Genomic DNA, 21,929 nt, shown 5'->3' with positions numbered 1-21,929 from the left:
CCTCAGGGCTTCCGTAGTTTTGTTTCAAAATGATGCAAAACAAAACACATTAAAATGGTCCGAAAGAGGCTCAAAATATAGTTTAAGATTATTTTTACTGTCTGATGTTATTGAGTGTGTTGAATCTGTAACTGTATGAATGATCGCTTAAGTTTAAGTAGTTTTCTATAAAAGTACATTCACCTGGTTGGATGTGTTTCCTGCCCTGGTTGACTGGCAGTTTTACTGCCTCTAATCTTCAAAATATGTCAAAACTGCACAAAGTTTTATGTTCTTATCATAAAAATGTCTTCTGTGATTTCTCACCTTCTCCATCTGACTGACATTTAGCACATGAACAGCTGTGCTGTCCCAACAGAAACACCAACAGCTTCTCTCCCCGCACAGATACTTAGATGTTTTATCATTAACTCATATACATTTTTTACTTTGCTCAGTTAAGTCACTTACTGTATAATATCACAATGTGTTCATTTCTTTACATGGATGTGTGTGTGTGGGAGGGCTTCTGAGAGTCTCCGCCCCTCTAAAAACGTCTCATCGTTGGCTCTGTTCATCTTTGGTCTGTAAAAACGAAACAGAGTTTTGTGCCAAACAAAAGGAAATCGATCCAGCAGCTCGTCATAATCCACTTTTTCAAACCTCCTGGAGAATAAACGGAGTCACTTCCTTCCCAGACAGAACTTCAAGCTGCAGTTTCCACAGGTCACCCAAGCATGAGGGAGGGCGTGCCGACGCCTCGCTCTGATGGCGGCTGATGATTGGTCATCAGCAGCTGCTGCGGCGGCGGTGGATTTTCCGCTTGGTGATGATGGGCGATGGGCGATGGGAACCAGTCTTTCTCTGGGGAGCGCCTGTCCTTGCCGCCGCTGTCAGGAGACCTGGAGGACAGAAATGAGCATCGTTAGAAGAGAATCTGAATCAGAACGTCTGGTCGTCTGAGTGGAGAGGAGACCGCCATCTAGAAAATATTTAACTACATGAGCCTGACGTGTTTAAGTATGAAATAAAAATGTAGAAAAGGTCCTATTTAAAAAAAACAAACAAACAAAAAAAACACATGATTTTTAAGTCTCACTCCGAATTTGACAAACTGACGCTGTGGGATGGCAGCTGACCCGTCCTACAATCCCGAAGCGTTAGTTTTTGACGAGTTGAGAATGAGACTCAAAAATGTTGTATTTGGCCTGGAGTTTGCCAGAAAGTCTCTACAGGTTAGAATATAATCATCAGACACAGCTCTGCAGAAAGAAGACAGAGAGACTATGAGTAAAATGAATAAAATAAAAATACAGTCCAGTTCTAGTTCTGCTCATTAGATATAACAATGTGTGTCAGTTCATGTACTTCGACGTTGCTGCTTTAAATGAGAATAATACATAAAATGTACAAAAATAAAAGTCATTGATTCAGTTCAGGCTGGTTGATTAAAACTGTCTCCAGCAGCTCAGTTTGAGTGTCCTCAGCTTCATGCTTTCCTCCCGGCTGCTCTTGGTAAGCGTCTCAACTCTGCTGGGCTTCATTAGAGAGAACGAGCCTCACACCGACCGCAGAATTAAAAACCACACAGCCCTTCATCCAATTACAGCAGCTGAGCGGGAGCTGAAACTGAACACACTGACAGGATGGGAATTCATACAGCAACACATCTTTGCATGCTAGAGACACAGAGGGAGGAGGCAACAAGCAGATAAACATCATCAAAGTACGACTGGCCGAAGAGCCTGAAAAGAGCTTGTCAGCCAGTTTTTAAAACAAGCAGTCCTTGAAAAGAACAAATTAGAATACAAATGTCATTTTGGACTTTTTTTGCTTGTCTCTGGTTCTACAACATGCTGCTGCTGAGTTCATCACTGCCACAACGAAGGCAAAACTACACTGATGTTTTTCACATAACTATCAGCTTTGATGGCCTTATATTTATATATTTAGGATTTTTAAAATGAGTTTCAGCTCACTGATGATGTGTTTTCATTTACATGCACACTAATTTTCGACAATTATTCCAACAATATTAAGAATTTGATACAGTCATATGGGCCTCAGTTGGGGTTTTTAAACCAGTTTGTGACGCACGACCTCTTGCCCGTTTGCGGCATGCGGTCAGCTCTGGGCACTGTAAACAAACCAGCCAACAGTTTGCAACACTGAGGTAGAGATGCATGCACGTAAGAAAAGCCCAGAATTCTGGCTGGAAGGAGAAACACACCTACTTTTAAACATTATGAAAAGACTTGGATGTCAACAGGAACAGATGAATAATAGAGGCTGTGTTCCCACAGTGGAACAAATCTGCAACTGATGGAAAACTCTGAAAAAAATCCTATTTTGATGTGGCACAAAAACTACTTGGTTAAGTTTGGAAAAACACCATGGATGTTTGGCTTCACACAGGACAGTAACTCTGGTCTCCTGGGTGAAGGTCCTGTGTGTGACCCGTCACTTTACCCCAACCTCCACCCACGACATCGGGTAGGACAGGCCTGGTCTGATATTACCGTGTTGGTGCTGTTCCTGAAACGTCATAATTAATGGGAGAAGTTATCCTTTCAGACGTGTTAAACTTAACTCTAGAAGGGTCTATTTTAACCAGCCAAGTCGCCAGGATATAACGTTAGCAGTTAACATTCATGCAAACCACAGATACATCCAAGGTTGACATTTGTACCAAACGTGGCATACCACGTTCACATTATATGTTTATTTAGCCACCTGTCGAAGGAGGAAGTGGATGGAAAGGTGGTGGTGTTATTACAGCCAGCCAGGCTGCCAAGCAGGTGACCACATTTCAAGTCACACTGCTGGATATTTTTTTTTTTAGTTTTCGCGGGATGTCAAGTCATCTCCATCTGTGATCGTGGCCACCAAAACGGGTACTTTAAGCCAAACCATTTTGTTTTTCCAAACCCAACTACATGGTTTTTGTGCCTAAACCTAAACAGACCATAAGCACAGCGTTGTGATGAGAGAAACACAGAAAATTCAACCTAAACAAATGTCCAGTTTTAACTTGGCAGAAACGTTCTTGGCTAACATTTTTTCTGGTGATTGGGTTGATTTTAACCCAAACCATGTTTTCCCAAACCTAAACTAAAGTACTTTGGTTGCCCAAACACTAAACAAACAGGAAGAGAAAACTGAAAGGAACATATCATTATACTCTTTGCTCATTATTTTCCTTTTCTTAACAGGATACAAAACTTGTCCTCAACCCATTTATCCATGATGGCTTGTTCCAGACACAAACTTTGTTGCTTTTTGTTTAGTAGAGATGATGATCCTGGAGCAACTATAATTACGATATTCACGGAGCATCACGACGAAGGCATATAGACGGGTTTATATAGGAAATATCTGAAAAACCAGTGCGTCTCATACAGTACAGATGCTGAAGAGGGCCTTCTGTATGAGTTGCCAATGGGCGTATTTGACAACCTGCAAATGAGACCAGGCTGGAATCACACTACACTTCACATGACAGCAGCTCCGCCCAATATGCAGAGTCTGCATCTCACCGGGTGTGGACATGTAGTCCCCCTGAAGGCTCTGAGACGGATCATAAATATGAAGCTCTGGGGACAATGGAGCAGGGACACTTCATCTCTGTCCCCTCTGTGGATGCAGAGCTCTCTGTAATTGCTCTCAGGTAAAGACTCACAAAAAGAAGAAGTAGAAGAAGAGGAAGAAGCACCTCTGAGCAGCTCACCCCTGAATTATTCATGTCCATCCTGTTTGACTGCTGCTGGAATTCAAAAAGAGCCGGAGGAGTCAGACAAGGACGAGTTGGATTACACTGAGAACCATACATCACTCTGTAACAGCATTCAACATTCAGACCGTCCCTAAACGCTCCGCTCACAGCTGATTAAACATGGAGGTGAAGGTGTGTTTGGAACATTTTAAATGTGTTGCGCAAATGTGGAGCGTCTTTGTAGGAAATAAAATAACACTCCAGGCTTTCACTGCTGCTGTGAAACTCTGAGCTCAAGTCATCATCAGACCTGAGTGAACACAACACAGTGGGTAGACCTTCAGTCCGCAGCGTCCCACAGTCGAGCTTGTTGGTCACTTTTTCCTGATGAAATAAAAAATAAACACTGCTTATAACTTCAAATGTTCAGACGCTTGTTCAGTTTCACAAGTACTCGAGTGATTGTTTTTGTGGTTATATTGCAGACTGAAACTGCGAGCTGCTAACACAACATTACTGTTCATGGTGCAGATTCAACAGAAAAACAGCCTCGGACAATAATAAACTAAATTAATCACATGGCAACAGTGTACGTCTTAACGTTAGCATCAGCAAAAGCACGAGGAGGAGCCTGGAGCCAAAAAACTTTAACTTAGCCTGGGAACCAAACCAAGCTCGTGTTTCATGTCCTCAGGCCTCCTGCTCAGACTGCTTTAGCTTCATCCTGGTCAGCATCCGGCCAATCACAAATGTTTGTCTAATAATAGGTGGGCTTGATATATTGACTTTAAATACAGTTTACAGGGCCACTGATAGACTTGCCTCGACAGCAGATTGTTTTATGGCTCAGGTCCCGGGACAACTGACCCTGTGAGCAATATGTGATAAAAAACAGTTTGATTAAAAAACAAGTCAATTTTGACTTCACAGGAACTTCAAACTGGCAATAGACAACTTTTTTCCTTTAACTTGTCATTCTGAAGTAAATACTGGTATCACAGTGTAATGGCTACATAAAAATGACACCATCTGTGTATAGATTAGTTCCATATAAACCTCACTTTCAGCAAAAATGAAGGTGGCATTTAGGCACAAAGGAAGCGTGTCTGCCACACCACTAAAACAGGAAGAGGCATTATATCCTGGTAACGGTGGAACAACTGGAATAACTGCCTGCTTATTAACACAACCAGGTGTTTTATTCTGCCTTTTCATGGGGTTTCTAGGTCAAATTGGGATTCTTATGGTTGTTTTTTGCATTTGACAGCAGCCAGGCTGCTAGCAGTAGCCACATTGCTAATGTCTTTGCGACAGCGGCACCAACACTAACACCACGGGAAAGTTGAAAAGATGTATTTTTCTGCTTCGAATAGGTTTAGCTTTCAACATTTATAAGTAACTAAATTTATAAATAACAAAAAACAAAAATATCTTTCTCTGAGAAGTCAGAAACAGTTTTGTGTGTCAATCAAACCAACGTTGATGACCTGTCGCACCAATATGAAAATTAGCATGACAGCAGAAGATATGAAAGTTGATGTTTAATATGTATCTAACACGTCAGGGGCCTCGTGAAAATTAAAATACTTTTCACAGGCTACTTGATTCAAATCCTGGAGGTCTCGATTCACTATTTGCTATAAAGTGGATCACCTTCTGTTATAGTTCTGATAATTTCTCTACTAAAGAGTCGCCACATTGAACTACAAAAGACCCTCAGGGTTAGTCTTGCATAGCCAGACCACAGCACTGTGTCAGCGCTGGAGAAGGGTCTGTGTAGATGGATAAGCTTGTTTATGTTCGTGCCGTTAGCAAACAGGTTATTTCAGAGAAACATAGCTACCAGTTTGTGTGTGTAGGTTAATAGCTTGGAGGTTGATGTTTTTCATGGTGGGGGTTTTGAAAACAGAACACATAGATAGCGGAAGGAAGGGGTGAATATGTGCCCAATGGCAGGCTTTAGTCCAACAGTCTACATCTGGTATTTCGGACTACATGGTTGGTACAGTGGTGTGTTACAGAGAGACAGTGCAGTGAGTTTTCTTTTCCCTCACAAACGATCTTTAGCTAAGCACAGACGCCTGCTGCAGAGAGCTCATTACAGAATTAACATCAATTACCTACAGCTGATAAAATCTGCAGCCGGTGACGTTTATCATTTGACTGAAAAAGTGGCGTTGTCATGACTGTCTGAAAATAAGACGCTTCTACCTGAGTTATTTCTGCAGCTTAATGAATTTGGATTTTTGCCATCCTGGACCTCGTCTTTCAGGACCTAATCTGCTGACGGCCTCAGGACGTCGTCAGTTTGAAGAGAGGAAAACAGATGATGTGATGTGACAGCCATCAAACTCCCCCTGAGTGTTTACAGGGAGGTTTAAGTCAAACTGACCACTGACAGTTCCTGTCTGATCAGAAGACAAGGTGAAATCAGCAGCTGTAATCTTTTCCTGTTAAAAAACAGAAAAAAAAGAAAGTATTTACAGGATATTCAGTTGCTGAATTTGCATCACGCCAGGTCCACATTCACCTTCTCTTCAAGGAGAATTGGATTTCTGTCTGATTGAGCAGACTGTGATTTGTTCCTCTGTCTTTTTCTCCCGGTGTGACCGAAAATAAATTCAAAGTGTTTCTACCAGACACGCACAAACATACAGAAACATACAGACAGGAAAAGTCACACACTTTTTTTCAAGGACATGTTGTGATGAAACAACAACAAAAAAAACCCTCCAGGTGAGCCAATGCAGCGAGACACAAATGAGTTCGCTTTCAGCTGTGACGCCTGATTACACCTTTGCAATGGCAAATTACACCCTCGCTCCATAGACTGTAATGATCATGTACGAATGAAAGAGATGAAATGAAACGCTGAACGCTTTCAGCTGCTCCAAGCCGCACAGCTCAAAGAGATGAACAGATGAACAGCAGCGTGCAGGTTTTACCTCTTCAGCTCCAACACCCTCCTAAAAAACACACACACCTGAGGCTCCATCGTTACCGACTGATCCAGTTCAAACTCTTTATTTTATTTGGATTCTAGTGAAGATCTCAACGTGTCCAAAGATACTAAATCTGTCAGACTGAAAGAGATCAGACAGAATGAACATGCTCATATTAACTTTAATACTATTTAAACCTGCAATAACTGATTTATTTGGACACTTTGACATATCATCAAGGCAACTGGATCGATTCCAAAACTTTTCTTAAGTATTAATCACTTACACACCAAAACATGTCAATAAAAACTGACTTCAGTCTCAGCTCTGAATCATTAGGCCCAGTAAAAACAACAAACTCCTCACAGATCAAATATTAAAAACAGCCGGACATCGTCAGGTGATCGCAGCTCCAGCAGGACCGACCAGACTGATTAGACGCTTCCTGTCTCCTGCTGTCGACTTCACCAAAGCAGCTGTGACCACACAGTTTAAACCGCTGCTTTGATTGGCTCCGGCTAAAGCCTGACGGCCCAATGGGATCAATTACATGAAGAGGATCAGAACGCAACACCTGTCATGCATCGCTCGCTCCTTTCCCCCTAGTGGGAGAGGGCTTTTAATTCACAGCCAGGTGTTTTGACGAATAACCGGAGATTCACTGAGAACGTGAGCTGAGCAGTTTACTGACTGTGAGCACAAAGCACAGCACTGAAGTAAGTAGACAACCAAACTGTAGAGTCCTCGTGTTTGGGCCTGTTCTTCACTCTAAAGAAGAGAAAGCTTTAATGCAAGAGCATTCAGTGATACAAATGTGGCAACAGTGAAAGGAGGAAGAGGAGACCAGCCCAGTCACCAGGATATTATGTTAGTGTTAACGTTTCTGCAAACCACAGTAACACAGCAAAACCTCATCTACTCTTTTAACGTACTGAACAGCAGGTTCGTGAGAGTTTTCAGACGCAGCCAGTAGCTGGGTTTTGAGTAACAGTAAAAATGCTAAGATAACGTCAACCAAGACAGTGATCAAAGCCCAGTTATCTCCAACAACAACTTCTCCAACTAGCTAGTTAATTACATAAAGATGTGGCTGAAGATGTTGATGCCTCATCGTTCATGTAGTAGTGAACTGGCTGCAGGCGTGATGGGACCTGGCTTTCAGGCATCAGACACAGCACACTCTTTGAGATATATTTTATGTCTGACAAGGTGTTTCCTCAGATTAGATGTGTCAGGTTGGATGAAGCCCTGGTCAGCTTTGTCTTTTACATTACAAATGTTGTATTGAATGTTGCACTGACTCACTGTGACTTGTTGCAGGGGTGATGTCTTCTTCTCAGGTACGGAAATTTGGCACTGATCGATTTCACCTTTCACCTTTTCATGTAATTGGTCAGTACCCTTTAAAGTACTGAGTTGGTAGCCAATCCTACTGGACACATCGCATTTTCTTCATTCCGCATTTCATAATTGAAGTCAACTCCTGTTTCACCAAATCTTTTTTTCAACCTTTCTTTATTCAAGTTTCATTGAGAGCGATAGTGCAGCTTCACATGTTTTCAATGTGAAGCTGCAGCGTAAAATCTGACCAGCAGAGCCGGAGTTCAGCTTCCTCAACCACACCGAACAACTTTCATAATTAACAGCTATGTTGCTACATTCACCATTTTGAGTTTACGTTTCTGCTCCTGAACCTTTGTCTGTGACATTCATAACATGACACATTTGAGCTGTGAATTAAAACTTCCACTACAATATGTGGCAACCAGGTTACATGTAAACACAACCAGAGTGACTTTCTTTAGTGTATAAAACACACTGAGTGATCTGTTCACACAAACTGAACCTCCCAAAGAATAAACAGCGAAGAAGAAGACACAGTCTCAAATGACAAACACAAGCTGTAATGATAATTTAGTTTTTAATCAAAGACTCAAAAAGTGCAGTAAAACGAAAGCATGAAAACCAACCAATCAGTAGAGAACATTAATAAAAGACCATCACTGTCTGCAGCTCGTCAGTTAATAGCAAACAAACAAAATGAATAGCAGGAGAACGACTCAATAACCAGATATGATCAGAGGCTCTGAGGAGAGAATGTGTTCTCAAGAAGGAACAGAGACAACAGAAAACGAGCTTCATTGTGTTGTTAGTTACACATCAGCTTAAATCACTTTACTGCTCTATAACAGCAAATACAGCCTTCAGTTATCAGAGGTGTGTGTGTGTGTTATCTGCTGTGTCCATGATAAACACAGCAGCTGAGAGTAAACTGGAAAGCAGGCGGCCTTGTTTTCCAACATAATTGCTTTATGATGAATTGCAACTGGTGATGAGAAACAATGAGCTCCGTTTCTATTTGTTTCACTTCCAAAGCAAAAACAAGCCAGAAGTCGTGTCATTAATATTGCAAAGCTGCAGCTTCTTAAAATATTAAAGAGAGCTAAAAACCCATTTTTAATACTCTCGGAGCCTATGGATGTTTAAAATCCTCCTGGGATGTTACAGTCCGGCTCTGAAACACACAGGTGAGTTTTCAGGTGAAGCTTCGCTGAGATATCACTAACATGAAACCGATTCATTCGTATCTGCATCTAAAGTGAGAGCTGCTCCACCTCGAGTCCACGTAGAAGATACTAGATCATAAAACAAAATATCAGGCAAATTTAAATCTGATCTTGTGATGGTGCTTAATCACCATGGTTTATCCTGAAAAGGACGGAAATGTAATCGCAATCCATCGGGTGGTACAACAACCACAACTTGTGTGGACACCCCAACAAAAAATGTGAGTACTGTCTTCACCCGTCTATCAAGGATCTATGACAACAATTGAGTCTCCATCAGCCTGTAGAGACATCAGACTGTGTGAGGGAACACTGAGTCTCATTATATATCACTAATTAAATCCTCTACACTTTCTGTACATCCCTGTTAGCCTGTAAACCTCTTCAGGGCTAATTGAACGTCATTTGTTCCTCTGATCCTGCTTTCTGAGCTTTAATGAACACTGATTCCTCTCCTTGTGTAAACACTGTAGAGCCGGTCCGCCCACTCAGCGCTGCGTCTCTGTAATTTAATTTGCCTTACAGCGAGGCAATCAGATCTGCTGTCCTTCATTAGCAGAGGAGCTTGTTTGTGTGAAGCTCCCTTTTTAAAAAAAATGGAGATTTCCTCGTCTGTGTATCCAGCACAGAGCTGGAGGCGGCAGGCGCAACAACTCAGCGACATATTTCAGCCAAATGAAGACAAGAGATGAGAGAGTGTTGTTTGTGTGTGAGACACCGGGGAGACGTTCATCAGCCGGAAGACAAGCTCAGAGGATAAAACATCTTCTCCCAGCATCCTCTGCTTCCAGTCAGAGTCAGGATTATGGTATAGATTGAAAGGAAACCTCAAACCATCATTCCTACATGATATCAGACTGTGAGGCTTGTTTTAGGATCATTTATACCTTAAATGTTCTGCTCAGGGAGACGCTATGGTGAAGAGGGTAACATTTTTAACTTATGGATATTCTCATGTACCTTCCACAATTGATTACTTAAATTAAGATTAATTATGTTTCTTTTACAAATTTTCAGAAATATGATGTTTAAATATGCAAATGAGTCACCAGGATATAATGTTGGCAGTAAATGTTTCTGCAAACAACAGATTCATCCAAGATTGTACGTGTCATAGACTACTTATCATATTGACATGTGTACAACACATGCCATATCACATTTACATTACGTGCTTATTTCCTGACTGTCGCGTCAGGAGGTGGAGGGGATGGTGGCGCCGTTACAGGCGATAAGGCAGCCGAATGGGTGATCACAGTTTGAGGGTGCGGTTTGGCGTGACACCACTGGATATTTTCATGGAGATCTTGAGACAATTTCCAGCCATTTTTGTGCTGACCAAAACCAGATATTTTTGACGGGAAGTCGGGCCATTTCACGCTGTGTTTGTGGAGATAAAACTGGGGGTTTCTAAGGAGATCTCAACACATTTTCAGGTGTGTTTGTGATGACCAAAACAGGTATTTTAAGGCAAACCATGATATTTTGCTCACCCTAACCAAGTGGTTTTTGTGCCTAAACCTAACCAACTGGAAAGTTTGGTGTGTTTTGGTGCGTAGTCTTAGAAATGTTATAAAACATCTTGAAAACTTCCAAGATTTCCACTTTGGAAATGCTCATGACAACACAGATATCAATGTAAAACATATTTATCAAAGTTTCAAAAAAGGAGGTAAAGGAACCAGTGAAAACAGTCAAAAAGAGACTAAATCCCCCAGCACCAGATGTGCTGCAGGAGTGTGTGTGTGTGCCCTCAGGAGGCTGAGAGGCGACGCGCCAACGATCTGACTCTGAATTTCATGACGGCGGGCAGCTCCTCGCTCTGCTGTCCATCTTTAAAACAACAAGTTCCCAACGGAAGAGAAACTCTCAGACAGGGCAGAGAGGAGGGAGGTTTGTAAGCGTCCCGAGGTGTGAAAGTCAGCGGCGGTTTGACAGACTTCATTATTCACAGAGCGGACCGACTCGTCACAAACCAACCAACCAGAACGCAGGAGTGAAGGAGTGAGCGGAGGTTCGGTGTGTTGATGCAGGACGCTGCTCGTCAGCTTTCAGACACTCAGAGGAAACTCTGCTCTGACATGCAGACAGAAAGTTACAGTCGTCTTTCTGCACTAATCTCATTTCTTAAACATCCCGTAAAGTGAGACCTGGTGTTTGTGATCAGAGCAGCTGGATTTCTCCTGGGCAAAGCTCATTTCTGGACCATGAATACAAATAAATGGAGTTCTGCTTTTCACCTGAGAACTGGTGCAGGATCAGACTTCATATAGGGCTGCAACTAACAATTACTATATCCATTAACTATTAATTATATTTTTTATTTATCAGTAAATTGTTTAGTTTATAAAATCTCTGCAAAGGGTCATCCCATCCCCATCCCCATCCCCATCTTCATGTCTTATTTTGTTCAACCAATAGTCCAAATTATGGATGTCAACGGCTAACCATTTATCAGTTGACTGCTGAGAATATTTCTTATAAGTGGTGCATGTTGGTCTGTAGGTCAACACAGTTCACAGTTCACAACTGAATGCTTGCAATAGACAGTAATGATAATCAGCCTCATCAGACAAACAGTCCTCCGCTGAACAGAAAATGACAGCCAACTGGAGGAAGACAAAGACTCGTGTTTTAAAAATCAACAAATCTTGAATGAGGTTTGGTGGATGTGATTATAGCCGCTGCATAAAGAGGCTCTTGAAACGATTCCTGTTAATCAGCCGCTGTGAAGAGAGTGCTCATGGGTAGCAATTATTCAATCAACACACACACACACACACACACACACACAGGCTGTTGGCTGTTTTTTTAATAAGCAGTGTCCTTGTTAGATGATGTCATTACGTTATTCGAAGCTGATGGTAAAATCAGATCTTTGATTGAAATTAAACACACAGGGAAGAAAAGACAGAAGGATAAAAGGAAAGGAGGAAAGAAAAAAATGACCAATATTACTGACAGAACACTAGCAGAGTCAAAATGCCTCACCATAAAAACATGGGCTCAAATAAGAAAAGCCAGCGTACAGAGAAAACAACAAAATGAAAGGAGAAAGGTAATGACCAAATATCCAACCCCCCCACAAATAGTACTCTCTAAACACACTTTAATGTGATGTATTTCTTGTTGAAGGAAGATGCTGGGGTGAAACAGACAGTCATGATTTCAGTCACATGTGAATGAGGCCGAACAGGTGCAGGTTCTCTCTGGTCCAGTTCGATTCTGTTCTCACCGTGGTGGTCTTGACTCGGCCTCCTGGTTGTGTGCAGGTCCAGCCCGACTGATTCACCAGGAGATCACAACCTTCGTCGTCCAAACACGGCGACATCTCGCACCACTGTCGACTCCACACGATACGAACTAAGGGAGAGGAGGAAGAGGAGAGACAGGTGAGTTGTTATTTTTGTTTTATTTTATTTTACAGCCAAAGATGGTACTGTTGTGTTTGTGTTGAGCACTTAATTTGCATGCTCAACTCCATTTTTTTCATGTTGCTATGACACCGCTGCATGACCAGGCAGTTCCTGTCTTCAGTGATGTTTTCACACATAGATGTATTTTCTTAAAGTCTGTCAGCAGACAAACAGCTGATTTGTTTCCTCCCTCCACTGATCCACCTACTCTCTTATAATCCACTTATGTTGCTTATACATTATTATTAATTATCATTTCTTTAAAATAATTACGTTTCCTGTATGATGTCATTAATACACCAACATACAGAATATCATGATAAGTAATGTAAGTGACCCAAATGTAGGGCAGGACCACGGTTTGGAAAAATAAATATTTGAGAACAAAGTTATCATATTTCTCTAAAACAGTTGTAATATTACAATGTCTTATCGTTTGCCTTGGAAAATTAAGACTCTTTTTATTACTCACTATTTTCTTGTAAACATCCAGAAATTCTCGAGAAATGACACATAATTCTCATAAAATTTTGACTTTTTCTCCTCTAGTCTAACAATATCACAACAGCAGAAGTCATTTTTATTGAACTTTTTCTTGTACAAATATTTCTTTATATCACTTTAGCTTTAAAATCATTCTGAAATTACAACCTTTTTCTTGTAAAATTCCAACTTACTTTCATAATGTCACAACTTTTTCTTGAAATTAAAACTTTATTCCTACAACTTTATGACTACAACTTGATTTTCATCAGACTTTGTTCTAAAAACTATTACTTTTTATGTCAAATTATTTCCTCTTTATTCTTTAAACCTCCAGAGGAAGTGGAAAACAGTGAACCCACAAATCAAAGAACCAAACCTGAACCAAAGGGAGGCTGTTTGGATTCATAGACTGGATGCGTTGGTCTCAGTGAGGACATAGATATCATGTTTTCTGTAATCTGTTCTTACCCCTTTCTTTGCGGCCTTTTGGGATGTTATATTATTTTCATCAGACTTTGTTCATCATCATTTGTTTGTCATCAGACAAATAACAACTTTGTTATTTCATCTTTATTCTTTAAATCTGCAAAGAAAATGGAACACAAACGAACCAAACTCAACATCTGAGTACTGATTCTGTTTACTGTACACACCTCTCTCAGCTATTTATAAAGAAATAGGACATTCTCACATCTGCATTTGCATATTGTGGCTCCCTGATTGGCCCACAGAGAGAGAGAGGAGGGGTGCTGAAGATGAGGAGGAGAACGAGGAAGCAGCTAACAAGGAAAAAATGAATCATGGGACGTTCGGTGCCATCAGAGGCAGAGACGTCCTGACTTTTAGTCCCTTGTATGTGTTACACTCTAAGAGCGGTGGATCCTACATTTCCCATAATGCAACCAGGTGTCATCTCATCATCAGTCCCTCTTGACCTGGTAAACACCCACATCTTTCAACTTCCACTCCTCCAGCTTACAACGCAGGCTCAGATAACCCTGATGATGTCTCTATGGAATCATCAGGGTCAAGAGCCACAAAATACTACTCAGCATCTAAGTATGACAAACCCTGAGCTTTATGTGTAAAGTGTTAAGTGACCCACAATAGAAACACATGACTTCCTTAACAGGGTATTTCATGTGTTTCCATTGTGCATAACTGATCTTCATGTGTAAAACTGGTGGATTTTCCCTTTAATTAAGTATCAAATCTCCAGATAATCAACATTACAAACAGTCAATACTGAGAAGGTCAAAGGTCACAGTGATAAGTGAGAGTGACATGCTGTTCATTATTCAGCAGAATGTGGAACAAACATCTGTCAGTAATTAACAGTATGTGCATCTCATTAAAGATGGCCGCCAGTCCCAGAGGGGGAAAACCCACCAGGGAGGAGAGAGAGTGATGTTCATCATTATGGAGAGGAAGAATAAAACCCAACAACATAAATGAGAGAGTGTCTACAATATGGAAAATACTAATATATGACATTTATAATTTTTAATGCATTATAATTGATAATAATGAGCTTGGTTAGTTGATTGTTGTGTACAGTCTGTGTATTGTATATAATGACTGAGAATTAGTGTCTTTGCGATTGTTTGTAAAACTTGCAGTAATCACTCAGTTATCCAAAGGAAACATGTTACACTAAGAGGTAACATAACTTAACACAGGACAACATATCTCCATGTGAGGTAATGTAACACAGTGCCACTCAAAGCACAGTGTTGCATGACATAATATGACACAGCACAACATGATGTAACATAACGTGTTTTTTACCCAGAAGTTCTGTGTAAAGCCACAAACACACACTCATGTTGCCTGTCAGGTCAGTCAGCTGATCCTGTGTCCAGCCTCTCTCTTCCTGTCGTCTCATTTGAAAATGAATTCTTCACTCAGAAGGATCCCCTGCTGTTTGTGTGACACTTTACTGACCGAATCATTCCCGTCGTTCCGGCCTCGCTCTCATTCCCCAAACTAAATTACACTCTGTACAGAGCCCGGGGAAAGATGAAGAAAATGAAAGTCTGTAATACATAACCAGGTAATCAGTCCTCCCATCGGGGCAGCAGAGCAGTGGTGTGATTGTGATAGCCCGTTAGCCCCCAATTATCAGACCAATTTCCTATTGAAGAGCAGCTCCTCTCAGCCATGATACTTAATTAAATTCTCACATGGCTCACACCTCTATCAAGATGGAGAGAGAGAGATCCTGCTCCAGACGGAGGAAATGCTTCAACTGCCTATGAAAATGTTATTTTTAGAATTTAGGTCAACATTTACAATTACAAATACATAAATGTGTGAGGAATGTTACAAGATCGAGGTAAACTGAGGCCACCTACAATCATTGTGATTTTGTGTCATCGCTTACAGGTCTTACTGTAATTTGATCTATAAAATGTAGTGCATTGAAGCATTGCATTGTGGGATTGCTTGGAGAATGTAGTGTACATGTATTGAACACAACTTTATTTGGGACAGAAGTTAAGCATAAATTTCTCACTCAAATAAAATGGCAAAAGCTAAATATTGTGCTCTACTGTATAGAGCAAATATAAAAGTCATAGTTCTTCTTCTTCTTCTTCTTCTTGTATTTTCTGAGGTGGCTGATGTCCAGACCCCTTTAATTCAAACTTGATAGCCCTGTATCACTTTAAATTTTACCCTTCACTGCTCATGAAGCATTACACTCACCACATCTGTAACAGCGAACCACGAGGACACCAAAACAATGCTGCTGGAATCATAATCTCTGCTGTGTTATGATAAAATAATAGATTTTTATTCGAACCCGCATCAAATTGTACTGTAGATACCAGCCACCTAAATACTCCTGATTTTTTTCATCAAGATCCCTGCATTGTTCCCTGATAAATTAATGAAAATGCCCACCCTTTAGCTGGATCAACACCAAAGGTCTTTGAATGAGGTTCACCACCTTGTGAAATACATGATTGTATAAAGGATATTACTACATGGGCTCAGGAACACTTGGCTGTAGTTGGCTTCCTCAACACTGATAATCCTGTTAACGTCCCTGCTGCCCGGTGTGTGTGTGTGTGTGTGTGTGTGTCGTGCTGCTCAGGTTTGTATGGAAACATTTCACCACTTCTCTCCCTGTGGCTCAGCGGTGCAGCACTGAGCGTGCTCAGATTCCCCCTGAGACACAATGAACGGTGTCAGACAGCAGAGCGACAGGAAACAGCAGCGCCCTGTTAGTTTCTGAGAGGACGACGTGTAATCACAGCTCCTCCAAGTTTCCTGCTGAGGACGAGGATGGAAGCCGACAGCGGCCGCCGCGTTTTTTGATTCGTCTCGTTGCTCCATCGTCCCAGGACGCCTCCGCTGAGTGAGCTCACCGCACGCTTCCCTCTGTAACACCTCCATTACTTCTATGGTGTCTGTACGTTTTATCAGACGCCTCACAGTGAGGCTGTAAATGCTGTTGTTTCCTGAAATCAGCTGGAAATGTTCAGACTGGAGGACAAAATGTTCAACCAGGACCTTAAACAGCTCTGATACATTACTGAACCGTTCAGCTCCAAACCAAGGTCACAGTCAGAGCTGTGGTGCTGTTTGTGCAACACACCGTGACGTCACACATTGGTTTGTGGATTACCATTCTGAAGCCTGGAATTTAGCATTATGGCCGTTGCAACCTTGCTTTTTTTAAACCACAAGTGACCATATTTGGAGAAGAGGGTGGAGCTGCGGAGGATATTCTGAATTGGGGCACATCGTCATAGCAACTTGTCATTCACGAGGTAGCCACGCCCTAAAACATACCCTGCTTTATCGTCTGTTTTTACTCTAAATCGGACCATAAATTACCAAAACAACATCATGCTGTGTTGAAGATGCACCAATATTGATGATAATTTTGATATTTAACTCTGCCAAGAGAGGTTATGTTTTCACCTGTGTCTGTTTGTTGGCTGGTTTGTCAGCAGGATTGGATTGAGGATGGGTCTTGGCCCAGAATAAACCCCATAACCTTTTGGTGCTAGGATAGGGTGTTTTGGTGTTTTGGACATTTTCTTAAAATCCTCAGTCATATTTTAGAGGCTGGTATCTATGAAGAAGTACAATTTGATGCAGATCCAAATAAAAATTTGGATCTAAATATGTTTTATTTGATATTAAAGGGGACAGTTTTCTTCAGTTAAACAAAGATAAGATTTATGTCTCAGAGTCAGCAGCATTACTACTGTAACGGTGTCAGCTGCAGCTGATTCAGAACGCTGCTGCTCGAGTGCTAACAAGGACCAAAAAAGTAGATCACCTCACTCCAGTTTTTGGATCTTTACACTGGTTTCCTGTCTGTCAAAGAATAGATTTCAAAATCCTGCTGTTGGTTTATAAAGCACTGAATGGTTTAGGGCCAAAATACATTTCTGATCTGCTGCTACATTTGAATGCTGTTCAAAAAATGATAAATAAATCTACCTTGTAGATGGCAGTAATGCGCCTAAATGCTGGTTGCCACTGGCAACTAAAAGGAAAAACAAAGAAGGAAAAGACGCAGTAACTATAGCGAGCTACTACCACAGTATGTGGCTTCTACTGCCACGCAAAATAATTTCAAAGATGACATACGAGAGTTGGGAGAGAAGAGTTATTGTCACCAGTGCGGGAGCGTTTTGGATTCCGTAAATTCTTTGTAGATCTCGCAAGAACATCATTATTGTCTGGCCACTATAATCGTGTAGTGAAAATCTGACATCGTGATAGTCCTACTTCAAGCACTGTTCAACAGGAGAATGTGAGCTGTAAATATTCTTTTTTCTCCCATGAAGAAAAAAAGTGGTGGAGCATCATTTCGGTTTGCTCAGGCAGCACTAAACCCACTATCACAGGCTCAGTAGCTTGCTCAAGGTCGCTTCAACATGTGGAGGAGCCGAGGATTGAACCAGCAAAGGAACAGAGTCTGTGTGTTTTCAGGTGTTAAATATAGAAAAGAGTCAGAACCGGAGAACAGACTCTCACATTAACAAACAGCGTTGTGGATTAATCTCAGGTATCAGTGAACACCTGAACACCTGCGAGCGCTGCATCACCGCGCTGATTAATGAACGACCGCAACGCAGATCCATCCGCCGCCGCTGCCGCTCAGCACAGTTCATTTATCCGAAAAGAGAGGAGGCCATTTTGTAATCGCTTCATTCATCAAATACGCCGTCCAGAAGGAGGGACGCCACTTCGTCCCCCAAGGACGAGAGGAGCGGAGACAAAAGAACGAGGGACAAACAAAGAGGAAACGAGGCAAAGAACAAACAGATGGAAGAAAATAAAACTGTGCTGCTGTGTAAACAGGGAGTGAAAACAGAGCATTATTCCTCTTTTAAAGAACGGACAGATAGAGTTTGATGAGCCTTTTTGTTCTTTTGTTATCTTCCCTTGTTTTCTTGCTCCATTTTTGCTGACTCTCCTTTTCTTTTTGTTTTTCTCCTTTCAATCAACTTTTCCTCTAATCTCGATGTTCTCGATTTGTTCATCACTTGTTTCCTTTTGTCCTTCTTTAAACGTCTCCTTTTCTGAGGATCTGTCTCACTTAATTTTCTGCAGAAGCTCATTGTATTCAACAAAGACAAAAAGGAGACATTTTCCTCTTAGTTATAAGAGATTACCATTTATCTTAAGTAGGATTACAATTACAAGATCAACATCTTTAAATTAAGAAGAAGAGAAGAGAAATCCTTTATCTTTTACATACAGGATCATTTTCTCATAGGAATTCCAAAATAGTTTCTCCAGATTTTATTATCACAAAATTAAAGTTAATTTAAGTGTGTGGCATGGTATACTAGTTTTTGTTTTAGTCTAAGTTTGTTCAGTTAAGAACATTTGTGTTTTTCTTTTTGTGAAATATATCTGCTGCTTCTGTAATTTATCTGCCTTCCTTGCCTCCGTATTTTACTTTCCTCTGTTCTGTCTTCAGGTCTGAGATCAGAGCAGGCTTTAACATCTCTCAGACTCCTGAACGCCTCACAGTCCCCGAACACACCACCTCTCTGCCCTTTTCAGTTCATCTCCACCTGCTGAGAAACAATAGGGTTTCATCTCTTGTTTGTTTGTTTGTTTCACTATACTCTTCACTATAAACAGCCGTTTGGCCTTTTCTTTTTATTCATCGCTGACAGTCTGATAGCATTAATGTCTGAATCTAAACAGCAGCAGGTGATTTTCTAAAACAGTAACATCTTTCTGCTTTACTGCTCAGATGAAGTGTGAAAAGCAGAGGGGGTGGATAAGATTTATGTGCAGGAGCTTTATAAAATCAAAGTTAGAGACAGAGTCATGCTTTTCAAACCAGAGTTAATTAAACATTTCCATCCTGTTTAAGTTTCTGTATCTGTAAACATGTTGGTTCTCTCTCTGCGATAAGTCCAGTGTGACTTCCTGCGGTGCATGCTGGGATTATCCCGCTCAGAGTGGGACCTCCACACTGGAACCACGACTCAAACTCACGGTTTAAGGCAGCCGAGCCAGACCTTTGTGATGTTCAGAGGACAGATATGAACTGACTGCAGTCTGATCCGTCCTCTGAGCTCGGCTGGTGGATTTCAACAGCAGAACAACACAAAGCAAGGCAAGCAGATACAAACTGACGTAAATACCAACATGCAGCTCTCGTCGGCATTGGAAAGGTCAGCCATATCAAAATAGAGGTCTGAGTTTTATTCAAGGCTTTCTGAACGCTCACTGCACTTCGGCTCTGACCACACACATTAGAAATATCTGGAACGCTGGTTTGATTAAATAAAATAAGACAGAACTTTATCCATCACAGAAACCCAATCCTGTGCCTGCTTGATTAACATATTTAAAAATGATTATTTATTTGTTATCCATTAAAATAAGGAGGTGCATCCATGAAAATGTGTTGTATAGAAGTAATAAACCCTCTCATGCATGGTGTCCACTAAAGCTGATGGATATTTAGAAGACATTTTTAACCATATAAGTTTAGGTATCATATCCAAACCACCATGAGGCAGATCCACAAAGCCTCGTCCACAATTTTATTTGATTATTGTCTGTGTATCTTCTTGTCATTTTGATTTATGGCATCATAAATCAAAATGGAGAGAAAGGAGAAAGGACGAGAAGCACCAAGTACATCTGGGATAACTGTTAAATCCTCTTATTGCCAGAAAATAAGAACTAAACTAAACTATTTCAACTAAATACGGTGTTAGAAATACATTTATCCAGACTTTACTGAAATATTTTGTTTACATTTTCTTCTCTTCTGAAAATAAATCTGTCCATTTGCATATTCAGAATTTGCCTTATTTTGTATGTTTTATTTAATATCATGAAGTAATTTACATTTGAGTTATTTATTTATCTGAATTTGAAAAAGGTAACATCAGCATCGTATTTGAAATTTCTTTGAAATTACCCCCAAATTACGACAATAATTAGATATTTATTGAAATTGACCCTGATAATATTTAACGATAATATTCTGATATTTTCCAACAAGCAGGCAATAAATAGCTGGTAATTTCTTTAATACATTTCGAGGATGTTTGCTGTCTAACTTCTGGTCAGTAAATCTAAATACTTTCTTAATAAAAGTAGGCAAAAACAAAACTGTGCAAAAACAAAACGTTTTTTGTTTTTTTTTACTCTTGACGCTACATTTCAGAGGGAAAAGAAATGATGAACATGTACTTAAAAAAATAGGAAATTCTAATAAAATATATAGTGTATATAATACCAACTACAACATTAAAGTACATCTTACATGTTGATGCATCAGTAATCATTTCCAACAATGTAACAACTGTGCGCTGGCACGGACCATTTGTTTTAATGCGAATGAAGTGAACGATCTGAATACTGAACAGTTGTTGTTTACCTCGTTCTGGAGACACTTTTGCTTCTGTTTTTTGACATGACTTTTCATGCCTCCCCCAAAATGTCCCTCGGGTTAAATAAAGTTGTATTTTATCTGAAAAACAACAATTTTTTCTCCCTGAATATGCTGAAGAGACTTTGGAGTTTATGTTACCTGAGATTGCAGCAGTAAACACAAACTGACATAAATACCAACATGCAGCTCTGTAAAGGTCACAGAGAAACTCAGATGAAGGCTAAAGTTTGCACTGAATACAACTCTTACTGTTGGACAATTATTACAGCCTCGGTCACCTTGTTCAGCATTAACATTTGTATTTGTGTCTATTAAACGGACAATAACACCAAGAGAATGTGTATTTCCATATCTGGCTGTCCACATACTTTTATCCATATATTACCTCAATATTTATTAGTTATTAGTTTGTTTTCAAATAAATAACCAATTAAAGGAAGTTGTGTAAAACATGGAACATTTTTTCCCTTTTCAGCTGTTGAAATTAATAAAATATGTTTTATTTTCAGTCAACCAGCTCCAGAGTTTTTAGCTCTACATCTCCTACGTAACAACCAGCAGCACCTCCGGGTCATCCACTGCAAACAAAAGGTCACTACGAGTTTGAGCAGGTTTGGTTTTCCTTTTTCTGAGATGTTCAGGGAGGAAAAACAGGAAGCTGCTGATGAGTCTCTGAGCTCAGAAAACAGGTCGCAGCCATCAGCAGCGTTCTCACATTGAGTCTGCAGCTGAAAATATCCTCCCAGAGCAGCAGAGCATGTTCAAACAGCTCTGATCACTGACAACACGAACTTTAATGCAGCTCCAACGACACGAACTTTAACCTGTTCAGTCCCAGCGCACAAACTATCCATCAGTAAAATATAAGGGGTTTATCTTCAATAAGTGAGGACATGTTAGGCAACATCTTGTCTGAATTAAATGAGAGCTATA

At 40.6% G+C, this 21,929-nt stretch overlaps 1 protein-coding gene across 1 annotated transcript in view; it reads right to left on the bottom strand.

Moving 5' to 3' along the window:
• Window positions 1-706: 706 nt before the first annotated feature.
• Window positions 707-21,929, bottom strand: part of LOC141000974 (uncharacterized) — a 39,316-nt gene continuing 18,093 nt past the window's right edge. The window contains exons 3-5 of the mRNA XM_073471870.1: window positions 12,436-12,563; window positions 4,002-4,075; window positions 707-881 (exon numbers count right to left, since the gene is read on the bottom strand). Coding sequence (XP_073327971.1) covers window positions 707-881; window positions 4,002-4,075; window positions 12,436-12,563 — 377 coding nt within the window. The remainder of the gene's footprint in view (window positions 882-4,001; window positions 4,076-12,435; window positions 12,564-21,929) is intronic.

This window comes from Pagrus major, chromosome 8 (assembly GCF_040436345.1).
Source record: "Pagrus major chromosome 8, Pma_NU_1.0".
NCBI classification, from domain to species: domain Eukaryota; kingdom Metazoa; phylum Chordata; class Actinopteri; order Spariformes; family Sparidae; genus Pagrus; species Pagrus major.
This window is presented reverse-complemented; position numbering and strand designations above follow the sequence as displayed.